Here is a 14,507-nt window from a genome sequence, read left to right as displayed (position 1 = left end):
TTTAAATAACACAAGACAACTTTCTATGATCAAGAGTTCACGGTGAGAGACTGGGCTGTAAACACCTGTTCTTCCAGAGGACTCAGGTTCAATCTACCACCCACATGGTGGCTCACCACTACCAGGAATTCTGGTTCCAGAGCAATGCCCTCTCTGAGCTTTGTGGGCACCAGGCACACACATGGTACATAGACAGAAATGTAGGCACAGTTTTTTGAGTTTTAAGATTTATTTTATGTATATGAGTACACTGTAGCTGTCTTCAGATACACCAGAAGAGGGCACAGATCATCACAGATCATTACAGATGGTTGTGAGCCACCATGTGGTTGCTGGGATTTGAACTCAGACCCTCTGGAAGAGCAGTCAGTGCTCTTAAATGCTGAGCCATCTCTCCAGGCCCATAAGCACAGTTTTACACATAAAATAAATCCTAAAAAAAAAAAAAAAGCCAATAAAACATGTTTTATTTTTCTCAGGAAGCAATTTCCCTATTCTTCCCACAGTCCACAGTCCAGCAAGGGTGAAACACCAATGTATGAGCCCACCAGGACCCACTCATGGGTAACTTTATGAAGAAGCTCTACTTTGAGAATTTGAGGCCTCAGAGAACCAAATTCAAGACCTTATCCAGAATTCAAACTTCTCTGCCATTTCCTGAATGGAGGACCTGGCACCTGTGTTTGGTACAGTGCTTGGCACAAGATTCAGCAGGTGCCACTTACAAGTCTTCCTAACTGGTGCACCATGACATGGGCACCTGAGAAAGTGGGCTGGAAAACAGAGCAAGGGATAGTGGGCAAGGAGATGGGCAAGACAGTCTCCATCCTCTCTGCCTTGTGCAGAGAGAACTGAAGGAGACTGTCCCCATCGGTCCCTCATTGGAACTGAAGACGGTGATCAGTGAAACCGAGGACAATGGGCAGCCTCACTCTGGAATGGAATTTCTCTGTATCATCAAGAGGCCTGTCCCCAAGGAGGTCATTGTGAATGAGAGCCAAGTCACACAAGGCCACTCCCACACTCCAAATTCTTTTAGATCTCTGCCAGACAACAAGACAGACAACAGGGACAAAGTGTGTTTATGGGTAAAACAGGCCGGCTAGGAATCTGGAGCAGGGTCAGGAGGATGTGGCTTCTCATTGGCTGACGTGGCACAATCTCCCTCGTGTTGCTGTTTGACATACTGATCCAACAGGGAAGTCAGCTGGACAGGCTGGTGCTGAAGCAGGTATCGAGTCTGCGCTGTGAGATGAGTAAGCCCTCCTACCAGCTCCCCTTGTAGCTGGTCCAGGCTGGGCAGCTTGGCATAGTCTATGAATCCCTGCCTGCTGAGGATGGTGTCATCGATGCAACCACCTGTAAGAGCATAGGGTCAGCGGGCTCTTGAGAAGCATCATTCCAACCTAAGAATCTGCTCCCCAGTGCCTTCCCTACTCCCACTTGGTCTTAAAATCAGCTCACATTTGTACCTCAGCCCACTGCTGAGAATCCAACCCCTCTCCTCTTTCCTTGAAAACATGCAGAAGTATCCACCTAGTCTCAAACTCCCTAACAGTGGCTCATAAAATTCTCTGAAGACATGATCTTGCAGTGAAGAAATGGAACTGCCATCTAATAACAGAGATACACAGTGCTGAGGACGGATGGAGCTGTGGCTTGTACTGCATGGCTCGACTCTACACTTACAAACCAGGAGGATGGTGGACTGCATGCTCTGTGTGGTTCACAATGAAGCAGTGGGGAAAGAAAATCATGGAGTGTGTGTTGGGGGTATTAAATACAGGTTCCCAGGAAATGTAAAATTTCTGGGGTCACAGATACTCTACTCTACAGAATGAACCCCAGCATACACTGGTCACAGCATTATACCTCAGCCCTATTTATCTGAGATACTTGTTTCTTATCATTTTTATTTACCTACGGGGACGGGGGGGGGGGGGGGCACATACCACTTCCAGCACCACAGCACAGGTGTTGAGTGGCGCAGTCAGTCCCCAACAAACATGCTGACTCAGGCCTTATATAAGCACCAGGCTCTGCACTACCCAACCTACTTCAGCCCAGCTCTACCAGGCAGGATGGCCCACTCACCCAGCAGTGGCAGGAAAGGAACACTCTTTAAGATCCGCACCATTTCCTTGACCTTGGGCTCTTCACTGACCAGCAGCAGATTGTGTCCAACAAAAAGGGGTAGCAGGTTTTGGTATTTGGAATCTTCTAGAAAAGGCTTTAGAACCTGGGATCACAGGATAGAATGATTAATGGGGATAAGAGGAGGGAACACCACAAAGTCACAGACTGTACCAAGCTGAGTGCAATCTAAGGGTCTCTTCAGCCCCTACCCAGAGTTTAGGCTCCAGGGCAGCTTGTCTAGGCTGCCTCGGACAGAAGGTCAAGTACCCTGGGAGAGGCCCGTTCAGCAGGCATGAGAGAAAACAGGCTTGAGCCAGGGCCACCCTACCTGGCTGGAAAAGACTTTTATGAAGATCTTGTGTTTCCGTAGCTGGTGCCTCAGGAGAAGCTTGTCCTCTGCACTCAAGGCCACGTTCTGACAGACGGCTACCATCCGGTTGTCCCGAAAAACTGCTACTATATCTTGACGCAGGAGCCGGATGAGGCCTGACTCCTGTAGCAGGAAGAAATGGCTGAGAAGACAGGAAGGCAGTCTGGTACCTCCCTTTCCCACAGGCACCAGGGTGTCAGTGATGGCAGAATGTGTACAAACTGGAGAACGGGTAGGGAAGCTGGACCTGATTCCTACAGCCTGGAACACCCCTACCATACTGCTCTATGTCCCCTAGAGAACTGCAGGGTTCAGAGCAGCGTCTGCAACCCTGAGAGCAACCACCATTCTCTAAACACCTCGTCAAGAAACCTGTGTTACCATATTTAACAAAAATTAGTTCATTATAGACTGTAGTAATACAAGCCTGTAAAATTAATTCTAGCTACTCAGAAGGCTGAGGAAGAAAATCAGAGGTTCAAGGCCTGCTTGAGCTACAGAGTATTAAAAAAAAAAAAAATTGAAACTGATAGACTTGGCAGTGGGCCACTTGTCCAGTGTGTGGTTCAATGCCCAGTACCACACACTCAAAGGTACTTCACTTATCAATCTCACACTGTGCAAACAGTAAATTATTTTACCAATTTAAATATATGATAGGGGAACTGGAGGATGGCTCAGTGGGCAAAGGCACTTGTCATCAAGCCTGGAGGAAATGTGTCGGGTCCTTAGAACCCAGGCTCAGCAGTAAGCGCCTTTACCTCTCCTGCTGAGGACTCCATTTTCTTTTTTAAAAAATTATTATGTGTATGAGTATTTGTTTACATGCAAGTGTGCACCCTATGTATGCAGTACCTTAAAAGCCAGAAGAGGGCATTACTGACAGTTATGAGATTGAATGTGGGTGTTTAACCTGGGTCCTCTGGAAGAACAATTAACTGCTGGGTTATTTCTTCAGGTCCTCACCTTTTCTTTTTTTTAAAGATTTATTTATTATATATGAGCACACTGTCGCTGTCTTCAGACACACCAGAAAAGAGCATCAGATCTCATTACAGATGGTTGTGAGCCACCATGTGATTGCTGGGATTTGAACACAGGATCTCTAGAAGAGCAGTCAGTGCCCTCCCTTTTTTTTTTTTTTTAATAATCTCCTTATAGTTTAGATGGTCTGAAACTATGTAGACAAGGAACTGATAAGCAATCTTCTTACTTCAGCCTTCTGAGTGCTAGAATTATAGGTATGTGCTGCTCCACCCAGGTTTTTGTAGTGTTCGGTTTTGTTTTTTTTTCAAAACAGCTTGTTATATAGTGCAAACTGGCCTTGAACTCCCTCTATAGCCAAGGATGACCCAGAACAGCTGAACCTCCAGCTTCTGCCTCCTAACTGATAACTTTATAGTCTTGTGACACCACACCTAGCTTCTTCCTGCTCCTTTCAAAAGACAGAAGCTACTATCATCCCTCAGGGGAAACATGGAAGCTTCAGCTCCTTTAAAACAGGTAAGAGCAGGGTGTGGTAGTTCACATCCAGGAAGTAATCTCAGCATCCAGGAGGCTAAGGTGAGATCACTTGAACTCAGCAACAGAGAAGAGCAGGGTCCTAAAACTCCCTGCCTCAGGAAAAAAGAGAGGAGGGGCAAGATGAAATTCCGGATGCTTTTTTTTTGGAGACATGTAACATCTACAGAAAATGCAGACAGCCCAAACAATGCATAGTGTGACATCAATGCAAAACCAAGTATACATTTTACTATAAAGGATCAGGATGGGAGAGACTCAGAGTATAGTACCTGCTGTACGAGCCCAATAGTCTCATTCCAACCCCCAGAATTCATATAAGAAGCCTGACATGGTTCCACACATCTGCAAGCACAGTGCTCTTGCAGTAAGACAGGCAAACTGACCAGAGGCATGTGGGCCAGTTTGGATCATGCCACATGGCAGAACAAGAGACTACAAGGAGCTGGAGAGATGGTTCAGCAGTTAAAAGCACTCACTGACTGCTCTTCCAGAGGTCCTGAGTTCAATTCCCAGCAACCACATAATAACTCACAACCATCTGTAATTGGATCCAATGCCCTTGCTCTTCTGGTGTGTCTAAAGACAGCTACAGTGTACTCATATACATCTTTTTAAAAAAGAGAGACTACAAGGTGTTAAGAGGGAATTAAAGTTGCCCCCTGTTCTCCACCCATGAGCAAGGGCAAGTGTGTACACACATTCTCTCCCCCCCCACCCCCCAATCTGAACCTTGGGCCGGAGGTGGGAAAGTGAATTGCTGATGTGAGTAACCACAGGGCTTGGAGTCCAGCTTCACCAGCCCACCACCAAGTAACATGCACTGAGCCGCCTTACCTCCTTGGGGGGTTTGGGAGGAGGTGGTAGGCATCTCAGGTTGATGGCAGGTTTGGGAGGAATATACTCAGTTATAGCCATTAGCTTCTGACGCTGAAAGTGCATGACTCGACAGTGGCGGGTCACAGCCTTGGAGCCATGGCGCACAGTTTGGAGGGTGGGCAGCCAAGCTGGGAGGGGAGATGGAAAAATAAGATACAGCCCCTTGCAGGATTTGTCTTCAGCCAACAAAAAGAATACCCCCACTTCTGCAGAGAAAGGTATAGTTTGCAGAGCTAGACATGGCACACACAAAAAAAATCTCTTCTCCTTTTAGTGGGTGACCTTAGCAGGCTCAATGCCTTAAGACACTCCTTTCTCCAGGTTTTTGTTGCTGTTGCTTCTTGTTTGTTTTTAGACAGGGTCTCGTACAGCCCAGACTGCCTTGAATGCACTGCCCACTCCACCTGTGTGCTGCCTTTAGGACTGCAAGTGCGTGCCACTGTGACTGTCCTTATGTGTGTTGGTGATTAAATACAGGGCTCCGTGCATGCGGGTAAGCACTCTACCAAGTGGACTACAGATCTAATCCTCTACAAGTCCTCTTTCTGTATAGTCCTAGAATTCTAAAAGATTTTCTTTTTTTATACAATAGAGTATTTTAAAAGTACAGGGAAATGGAGAACCACAAAGAGAGTGCACACTGTAATTCAAACACTTAGGAGGCTAAGGCAGAACTGCCATTAGTAAGACGCCAGTCCAGGGTACAAGACCACCTCAGAAAGCAAGAAATGTTTAAATTAATAAACAAATAATAATATAGGGGGAGGACTAAGGAAAACCTTTCCTTAAGTGGTCAAATAATAAATATTTTAAGTTTGGGGGTTCATATAGTCTGTCACTCAACTCTACTAAGAGCAGCCATAAAAGCCTAGGCATGGTTGAAGCTGGAGAGATGGCTCTGCGGTTAAGAGCACTTCAGTCCCAGAAGCGCTAAAGCCTTCTGACAACCTGCAGGCACCAGGCAGAAGTGTGTGTGTGTGTGTGTGTGTGTGTGTGTGTGTGTGTGTGTGTGTGGTGTGCGCGTGCATGCGAGCGCTTGCAGGAACACACAAGTGTGTGCAATCAAAATACACAAAATAAATTAATGATCACCTAGGTACAGTGGAACATGCATATAACTTAACACCCAGAAAACAGGTAGGAGGACTGCCCCAAGGGCAGGTTAGTCTACACACTGAGTTCTATGCCAGCAGTGCTACGCTGTGGGATAGTATTCTTTAAAATGAAGAAACAAGCCGGGCACAGTCTGCACATCTTCACTCTTAGGGCTTTGGAGACAGAGACAGCTGTGTCTCAGAATTCCAGGCTGGCTGGGGACGCACAGTGAGACCAGGTCTCAAGATAAATAAATAAGATGTACAAAAATCAATCAACCAACCAAAACCCAGTGTCCACAAACCGTATGTAAGGCAATGAGATTGTGCTCCGGTAAAACTCTAACCATAAAACAGTCATCGGGCTGGGACTGCAACTAAGAGGTATAGAACTGGTCTACCTGCCCAGCCCAAGGTTCCGCCCCTATCAAGCAAGCAAAATGGAGTAAATGAAAGAAAGTCAATCCTTGCTCTAAGCAGCAGTTCTTGAAGCACAAACACCCCAATCAAGCTACCAACATCATCTTCGTCTGGGAACATACATACTTTCCTGCCTTCCCTAGACCTCCCATGATAATGATGGCTCTATCCCATGGCTCTGAGGCTCTCTATAACTTGAAGCAAGAAGGGGGTAAAAACACATTACAACATCCTCACAACTCTCCCAAAGAAGTCTTTCTTCAGGTCAGATATGGTGGTGGACACCTGTAATCCAAGTTCACGGTCAGCCTCAGTAATATGAGAGACCCTGACTCAAAGTACAGAATTAAGGGTCTGGGAGATGACTCATCCAGTAAAATAAATGCGCTTACCACCATGCCTGATGATCTGAACTCAACCCTTGGAAACCCCTACAGTGGAGAGACATATAAGCTTCCCTCTGAACTTTTTGTGCCCAATGGCACAATCTTGGTGACAGAAAAAGCTTGAAAGGGCCCCTCAGCAACCAAGGAAATACTCCAAAGCTCTGAGCCAAGGTGAGGCTTTCATCTCTTGACATAAAGATCAACAGTGTTTAAAAAAAGAAAGAAATCAACAGTGTAGGTTCCCAGAGAAACAGAAGACCCCCCAGGAATACGGAGGATTGCCAGGGCGAGAGGTTTTATGATTAAGGAGCACAAGGTCTATTAAGAGTGCCTTTGGGAAGAGATGGCACTGGATTTTAGGCCCTACTCTTTAACTTATTTGTGTTATTCTTACCCAGTCACTTAACTGGTCCAAACTTCAGTGTGCTTATCTGTAAAGAGAGCCTAATAATGGCTCTCTCAGCAGTTAAGAGCACCCATTGTTCTACCAGAGGTACTGAGTTCAATTCCCAGCAACCACATGGTGGCTCACAACCATCTGTAATGGGATCCAATACCCTCTTCTTGTGTGTCTGAAGACAGCTACCATGTACTCCTATACATAAATAATCCTTTAAAAATTAAAAATGTCCTCCTAGCAAGGCACCTTTGCTTTGAAACAATGAGTGTAAAACATTAATTACAATCCTACAGTGCGGTGTCAAATTTGCTTACTAAATGCCTAGTGCATGCCTACTAACATCAGACACTATGCCACTTTAGCTCTCCGTGAAGTTTAACATCTAAGATGAGACAAGGGCATAGGCAAAAGTAGAATGAATTGACTAAGCGGTAATGTCAATAAACATGATAGGAGCAAAAGATTTTACCGAGGAACCTGCTTTATGGAGAGAGGGTAGCTGAGAGAAGACCCGAGTCTGTTTGGGCTAAGACCTTAAGAAGGAATACGTAAAATTTCTGCCAAGGACTCTCCGGGGTCAGAGGTAAGAACTGAGCGAAGGGTTAGTAAACAAAACAAAGCGGAGTCCTGGGGTGTAGGAATAAACACTTTTGGTGACAGCGTTGCTGTGAGTCCCAATTTGGGGTGGGGTGGGGTGTAGAAGGGATGTCACAGGCAGGTAACTGGACCCAGTCAAATCAGAGATCATGGTACTGGCAGGGTCTCCGAGAGCTGTCGACGGTCAGAGATTACGGGAAAGGTCAGGAAGAAAGGAGGGAGGCGAGGGCTAAAGAGCGCCAGCCTGTGTGCAGTGAGGCCCTGGGCCACTCCTTACCCGCCCGGGGCGGGAGACCTCCTCGCAGTACTCCGGCCACCGCCGCAGCCATCGTTACCGGAAGTAGCCCTGAGGGCTGCGCGGAGACGGAAGTAGCTAAGGATTGTGGGGCAGTAGTGAAAACCCAGGGCCGGAAACAGTGGGCGTGCCGCCGGATGAAGCCGTAATCCGCATGCGTGAAGCTGGGCTTGTGGTGCCCGCCCTCCCTCCCCCTGGTCCCTCAGACCTAGCGTCCAGTCTCCTAGCAACGACGCGAGACTTCAAGGAACCGTTCTTTCTCATGGTTCCGGTCCTTTCAGTTTAAGGCCAGTAAAGCCACTCCATACAGGCCACACACGCCACACAGATCCTTCGCTCCCATTTACTCCTTATCTTCCACACCACTCCAAACAATTCTCAGAATCCCCTGTCCTTGTCTCCTCATTCTTTCCCTCCAACCTGGTTTCAACCATCCCAACCGTCTAAGCTTCACTGCTTCTCTTCGTCCATCTGCCTCAAGCAGCCGCTGTTTAACTTAGATCATGCCAGGAGACGAGCAGGAAGGTGAGTTGATGGATAGAACAGTTGGACAACAGTAAGGTCGGGTCTCCAAGAAATGAACACAGGTGACAAAAGGCTCATCTTTCCCCAGCTAAGAATGCTGTCCGGAAAGCCGAGGAAGGTGTCCACATTACTGAAGCTCTTATCACCAAGCGGAACTTAACCTTCCCTGAAGATGAAGACCTGTCAGAAAAGATGTGAGTGGACGGGAAGGAAAGGGGTAATAGAAACAGAAACACTGACGTTCAGGTTGCTGGGCTATACTGACTTTGTAAATCATGTTTGTCTCTTAAGTTACTCCACGCAGCAATCAGTATTACTTTCCAGTTAGTTTTTGTAGCCATTTTCAGACACCCTTACAGATGGTTGTGAGCCACCATGTGGTTGCTGGGATTTGAACTCAGGACCTCTGGAAAAGCGGTCAGTGCTCTTAACCCCTAAGCCATCTCTCCAGCCGTGGTTCTTACTTCTTAAAGACGATTTTTCACACATCCTCAGCTGGCTTGGAGGTCACCACTTCTTAGCAAACGCGAACATTTTCCGCCCAGTTTCCAGTCTGGCCTCTGCAACACTGTTGTTGCCCCAGTGATTGTTATAAATGATAAATCTAATTACTCCCTGATAGAAACTTCCTCAGCAACCTATTACAGCTAGAATAAAATCCAAATAGCATAAACCAACCTTATTTACAGCCACCTCTTCAAGGGGGCAATTTGTCATACCATTTTTTTAAAGATTTTTTTTTTTATCATGTATACAATGCGTGTCTGCTTGCATGCCAGAAGAGGGCATCAGATCTCATTACAGATGGTTGTGAGCCACCATGTGGTTCCTGAGAACTGAACTCAGGACCTCTCAGGAAGAGCAGCCAGTGCTCTTAACTGCTGAGCCATCTCTCCAGCTCTCTCCATGTTCTTGCCCCTTGCTAGTCAGAGCAGCCTGACTTCACCTGAGAGCTTGGCTAGTTAGAAATGAAGAATTTCCACTGGGGTATAGCTCACTTGACACATTGCTAAGAACCACGTACTGTGGTGTAATCCTGGCACTCAAGGTCATGGCAGGAAGATCTGAAGTTCAAGATCATCCTCCTCAGCTGAGTAGAAAGTCTGAGGCTACCCAGGGTTACATGAAGCCTTTACAAGAAAGAAAAGAGGATACCCGTCTCAAACCTACTGAATTAGAATCCCCATCTTCCCAGACCCAAAGGATTCACGTGAAAGATCAGCACAGGCTGGATTAACACATGCATGCACTGTTTGTTCTGCTTGAAATGCCTTGTCCTCTTCCCCTTTTTTCTTTCATTGCCTAATCTAGGAAGCTCCTGATTCCCCCGCCCCTAAGTCTGGCATTGGCATACAGCCCATGTGCCCACTTTTGTTTCTTTTCTTTTCTTTTTTTAAAGAGATTTATTTATTGTAAGAGGGCATCAGATCCCATTACAGATGGTTGTGAGCCACCATGTGGTTGCTGGGAATTGAACTCAGGTCCTCTGGAAGAGTAGCCAGTGCCCTTAACCACTGAGCCATCTCTCCAGCCCACCCACCACTTTCATTTCTTGCACCTGCCTCTTGTCATAGGTATCTCCCTGGTTTCCCTAATGATGATGGGCAAGGACCTACATCATGTGTCCAGAGGACACTCAGTAAATTTGGAATTTATGAGCGTGAGAATAGAAGATGTGATTTTCCTTCCCCGATCACTCAAAAGGGAAAAAGGCTCTGCCAAGTGGTATGAGAGTGTTTTCGCATCTATCCTTACCAGCCTCATCTCCACCATCCAAGGAAAGCTTCTCTTGTTCTGAATCTCTAGGAAGCATGAACAGCCATGGACCAGTTATCCAGAGCGGCCCTGTCAGCTTGTGCTTTGCTTTCTCAGTGCTACCATTGGAGAGCCATGTGTCTGAGACCAGCCGGTCTCGTGACTTAGACTAGTGTCACAAAGCTGTCCTTGACATCTCAAAGCCACTCAGCCCTCTTTCTTTCCTTGAAATATGTCTCCTCTTCCCTCCCCTCTCCCATCGTCCACTGAAGGCCACAGGCGTGAACCCTAGCATAGCCCCCTGCTTACTGTCCTCCAGGTTTCGAACTCTTGATGAACTGGAGACTGTCCGCCTGGATGGGGAAGGGATTACTTGTATCGGGAATTTAGAGAGGCTCCAGAATATTCACAGCCTCTACCTGCAATCGGTAAAGTCTACCCCCCATTCCCCTCCCCCACACTTCCTGTCCTCTCCCTGCTGTGAACCTAGTCTGTCTAATCTGAAAGCAGCTGAACAGCTCATCTTTGTGTGCACTTCTGGTGTTTTGGCCAAGAGAACATTCCCAAATGAATCAGGAATTCTCCTGAACTGAAACATTGATTTCTGGCTGGGTGGTGGTGGCACACACCTTCAATTCCAGCACTTGGGAAGCAGAATCAGGCAGATATCTGTGAGTTTGAGGCCATCCTGGTTTACAGAGTGAGTTCCAGGACAGCCAGGGCTACACAGAGAAACCCTGTCTCAAAAACACAAGGCAAACCAAACAAACGAGCAAAAAGACTGATTTCCTACCCCACCTTACCAAGAGCTCCTGAACATGCCCTAGAATCCCCACTGTTCGAACTCTTGTCTTGGTGTAGATTCTAGACTTTCAAGACTGTAGAAGGTCCCCTCAGGCTCAGGCCTGTTTCCATTGGTGTGTGGGGGGAATATGCTTGTAACCCCAGTACTTGAGCACTGAGGCTGAAGCAGAAGACAAGATTGAGGCTGCCTAGGTTACAGAGGAAGTTCTAGTCTGCCGCACACAGAACTCTGTCTTAAAGTAAATATAGATCCAAGTGTGGTGGTGCGGTTTTTGGTCCCATCACTTGGGAAACAGGGATAGGCAAATCTCCGAGATGAAGGCCAGCCTACCCTACAATTTCCAGGCCAGATAAAGCCAAATTAAGTGACTATGCTTATAAACAAACAAACAAACAAAGGGCTGGCAAGACAGTTCAGTACATAAAAGAGCTTGGTGCCAAGCCTGGTAACCTGATTTCAATCTCCACGTAGTAGGAGAGAATTGACTATCAGTTTGTTTGTTTTCTGACCTCCATGCAGATGTCCTCTTTCACCATACACATACACACACACACACACACACACACACACACACACACACACACACACACCTACACACAATGTCACTAAAATGTTTAAACAAGTACTCAGTTACCATCTTGATACATTCCACATCCTTCAGATCTTTTAGAGTCTGTGCAGTGGTGGTTGGGTCATCTTCAGCCTTTCTTAGGATGAATATAGTCAGAGCCTTAACCTTCTCCTATAAAAGTCTTTGAATCAACTATGCAATGACTGTTCCTGCCAGGTTTGCAGGTCCCCAAGGTGGCCTTTTCCATTTCCCTGGTGACCCCTTGGTTTCCTTTTGAGGCTCCAGTTGCTCTCTGGTCAACTCATTGAACTATCCCCAAGTTTGCACATTGACCACTGACCAGAGATAGCAAATCATCTCTCCCCACGGAAATGACATCCAGCTACTCAGTCAGGTTGAGGGATCTTTCTCCGAGTGTAATGGCTGCAGCAGAGGTAGAAATGGTCTTAGACCTTCGTCCCCTTCAAAAGACTTTCCACCCAGCTGCCTTAAGTTGGTTTCCACACCCTGGTTTCCTCCTGCAGAATAAGATCCAGCGCATTGAGAACTTGGCATGCATCACCTCCCTGCGGTATGTGGCACCAAGGCAGGGAAAGGAGTAAGGAGTGGGTGGCGGGAAACTGGCTACACCCCTAGAACTGGCTTCTGTTCTCTAAACCTGGCTCTGCTTCCCTCACCCCACGAGGTTTTGAGTTCCCAGTTGTCAGCCATCTGCCTACACAGAGAGCCTAGGTACCTGGTGCCCTCTTCCCTTTTCCCTCCTCCTGCTCCAGCAGACCTGTAGCTCAGCCTTGTCTCTGTCCCTCCCTCCTCCCTTGCAGCTTCCTGTCTCTGGCAGGAAACCAAATCAAGCATGTGGAAAACCTCCTTGACCTCCAGTACCTTCAGTTTCTGGACCTTTCTGAGAACCTGATAGAAACACTGAAGCTAGGTAGGGACACCTTGCCCTGGTTCATGGAATGTGTCCTGTGTGGGGTCCTCCCTCCTCTTGGCTCCAGCTCCTTATGGTGTTTGCTTATAGTCCCCCATGCCTGTTTCTCTCGGGGGTGCAGAACAGGCATGAGACCGCATTCTTTCTGCTGTGTAGATGAGCTCCCCCAGAGCCTTCTCATTCTCAACCTGTGTGGAAACCCCTGCACCAACCAGAATGGCTACAGGTGAGGAGGGGCTGAAGGTGACCTGAGTGACTGCTGCCTGTGCTCTAGGCAGCCACTTTCAGCCTGCAAGCCACCGTGTCCTCCGCCCTTAGACTGAGTCTGTCACCTTCCAGTCCCATATTCAGCACCTCATGACAGCCAGCCTGTTGCTCTTTGAGGCTGACCCCAGGCCCATCTCCTAAAGTCATTCCCGTCTGGGTTTGGGCAGTAAAGCACATGTCACCTCCCAGGTCCCACACTAGGGATGTCCTCATGGGTAGCCTCTGTTCCTTCTGCCTTACAGGAAGATGGTGATAGGAGCTCTGCCACTGCTCTTGGACCTGGACAAGCAGCCTATCCTGGAGCGGTGGACCTCAGATGAGGAGGATAAATCCTCAGATGAGGAAGAGGAGTTTCCAGAGCTCAGTGGCCCATTCTGTGCAGAGCGAGGTGACTATCTCCACACCTTGCAGTCTCCCCAGGCTCACACTGCCCCCAGGAGACTGGGGGAACCACACTGACACTGTCCTAGGCAGCCAGTTCTGATCTCCCCTCCACTCCAGGCCCTTCTTGTTTCCAGAGTGCCACTCAGGAGGGTGGACTGTGTGTCACCCTCCCAGCATGGCATATAGTCCCTGGGAGCTACATGCTCACTTTCCATAGGCCTCAGGGCCACCTGCTCTCCACGATAAAGTGAGTGAATGCCAATGCTCCACCTCTGTCTGGAATCGGGGCAGGATCTAACTAGGGGATGCAGGGGGCTCATCTCTTCCAGCCCCAGCCCCATACTCCTTTTACTGGGGATGGCACGTGGTTTGCCAGGGTGAGCCCAGGGCTGCTACACCTTTCCTCCCCCAGGATTCTTCAAGGACTTGGAGCAGGAACTGCGTCAGCATCAGGAGCGCAGGCAGCAGGCCGTCCTGACAGAGCACATGTCAAGGATGGAGACTCGGCCTGTCCTCACAGACCTGCCCCTGCTGCCTGCTGTGCCCATGGCTGGGGACTGCAGCCCTGCTGTCACCGAACAGCCAGGGAAGGAGTCAGCCCCTAAAGCCACCTCCTCAACCCAAATTGCCTCTTCTGCCAAGAAACAGGTTCCCAGGAACCAGAAAAGCTCTGTCCAGGCAAGGAAGGGGGCAGCCACAGCCTCCAAGACCTCTCTGGCTGCAGCCTCCAGCATGACTAAAACTACAAACAAAAAAAGCACGAAGTAATGCTCAGCCTCTATGCATGTACCTCCTTTCCAGGCCCTGCCCCCAATAAAGTGTCTCTGGGCTTGGAAAGCTTTTCATGTTACATGGGGCAAGTCAAGGAATCAAAACCAGAAGCTAAAACCACAGTCCCTCAAAGGAGCTTAACCTTTAGGGTTGACTGTGAGGGCTAGCGTCTCTCTGGGTCTCCAAATGGTTTGCTGGACCTCACGTGGGTAAGAAGTGGGAGCACCTAACAGAGGTTGCTATCTCATGGTGTTTTTTTAAAAAAGATAGTGCCTCACTGTGTAACCCTGGCTGGCCTGGAACTCACTATGCACACCAGGCTAGCCTGGAACTAAAATATCCTTGCCTCTGCCTCCCGAGTAAGTGTTTTAAAGACACACCACACAGTCCAAGCTAAAGA

At 48.0% G+C, this 14,507-nt stretch overlaps 2 protein-coding genes across 2 annotated transcripts; one reads left to right on the top strand and one right to left on the bottom strand.

Moving 5' to 3' along the window:
• Positions 1-450: 450 nt before the first annotated feature.
• Positions 451-8,136, bottom strand: MRPL10 (mitochondrial ribosomal protein L10). The gene is made up of 5 exons (XM_080923143.1): positions 8,081-8,136; positions 4,865-5,034; positions 2,465-2,629; positions 2,095-2,239; positions 451-1,359 (listed from the first exon to the last, which is right to left on the bottom strand). Exons 1-5 carry the CDS (start codon positions 8,130-8,132, stop codon positions 1,103-1,105), a joined length of 789 nt encoding a protein of 262 aa, XP_080779269.1. The 5' UTR covers positions 8,133-8,136; the 3' UTR covers positions 451-1,102.
• Positions 8,137-8,601: 465 nt separating this feature from the next.
• LRRC46 (leucine rich repeat containing 46) lies at positions 8,602-14,104 on the top strand (the record flags this gene model as incomplete). The annotated part of the gene is made up of 8 exons (XM_080923158.1): positions 8,602-8,623; positions 8,712-8,817; positions 10,698-10,806; positions 12,279-12,325; positions 12,576-12,685; positions 12,842-12,911; positions 13,195-13,340; positions 13,749-14,104. 8 exons carry the CDS (start codon positions 8,602-8,604, stop codon positions 14,102-14,104), a joined length of 966 nt encoding a protein of 321 aa, XP_080779284.1.
• Between the last annotated feature and the right edge of the window lie 403 nt (positions 14,105-14,507).

Source organism: Micromys minutus (assembly GCF_963924665.1).
Source record: "Micromys minutus genome assembly, chromosome: 10".
In the NCBI taxonomy this organism is placed as follows: Eukaryota; Metazoa; Chordata; class Mammalia; order Rodentia; family Muridae; genus Micromys; species Micromys minutus.
The sequence above is the reverse complement of the archived record's forward strand: the minus strand, read 5'-3'. Positions and strand labels throughout refer to the sequence as shown.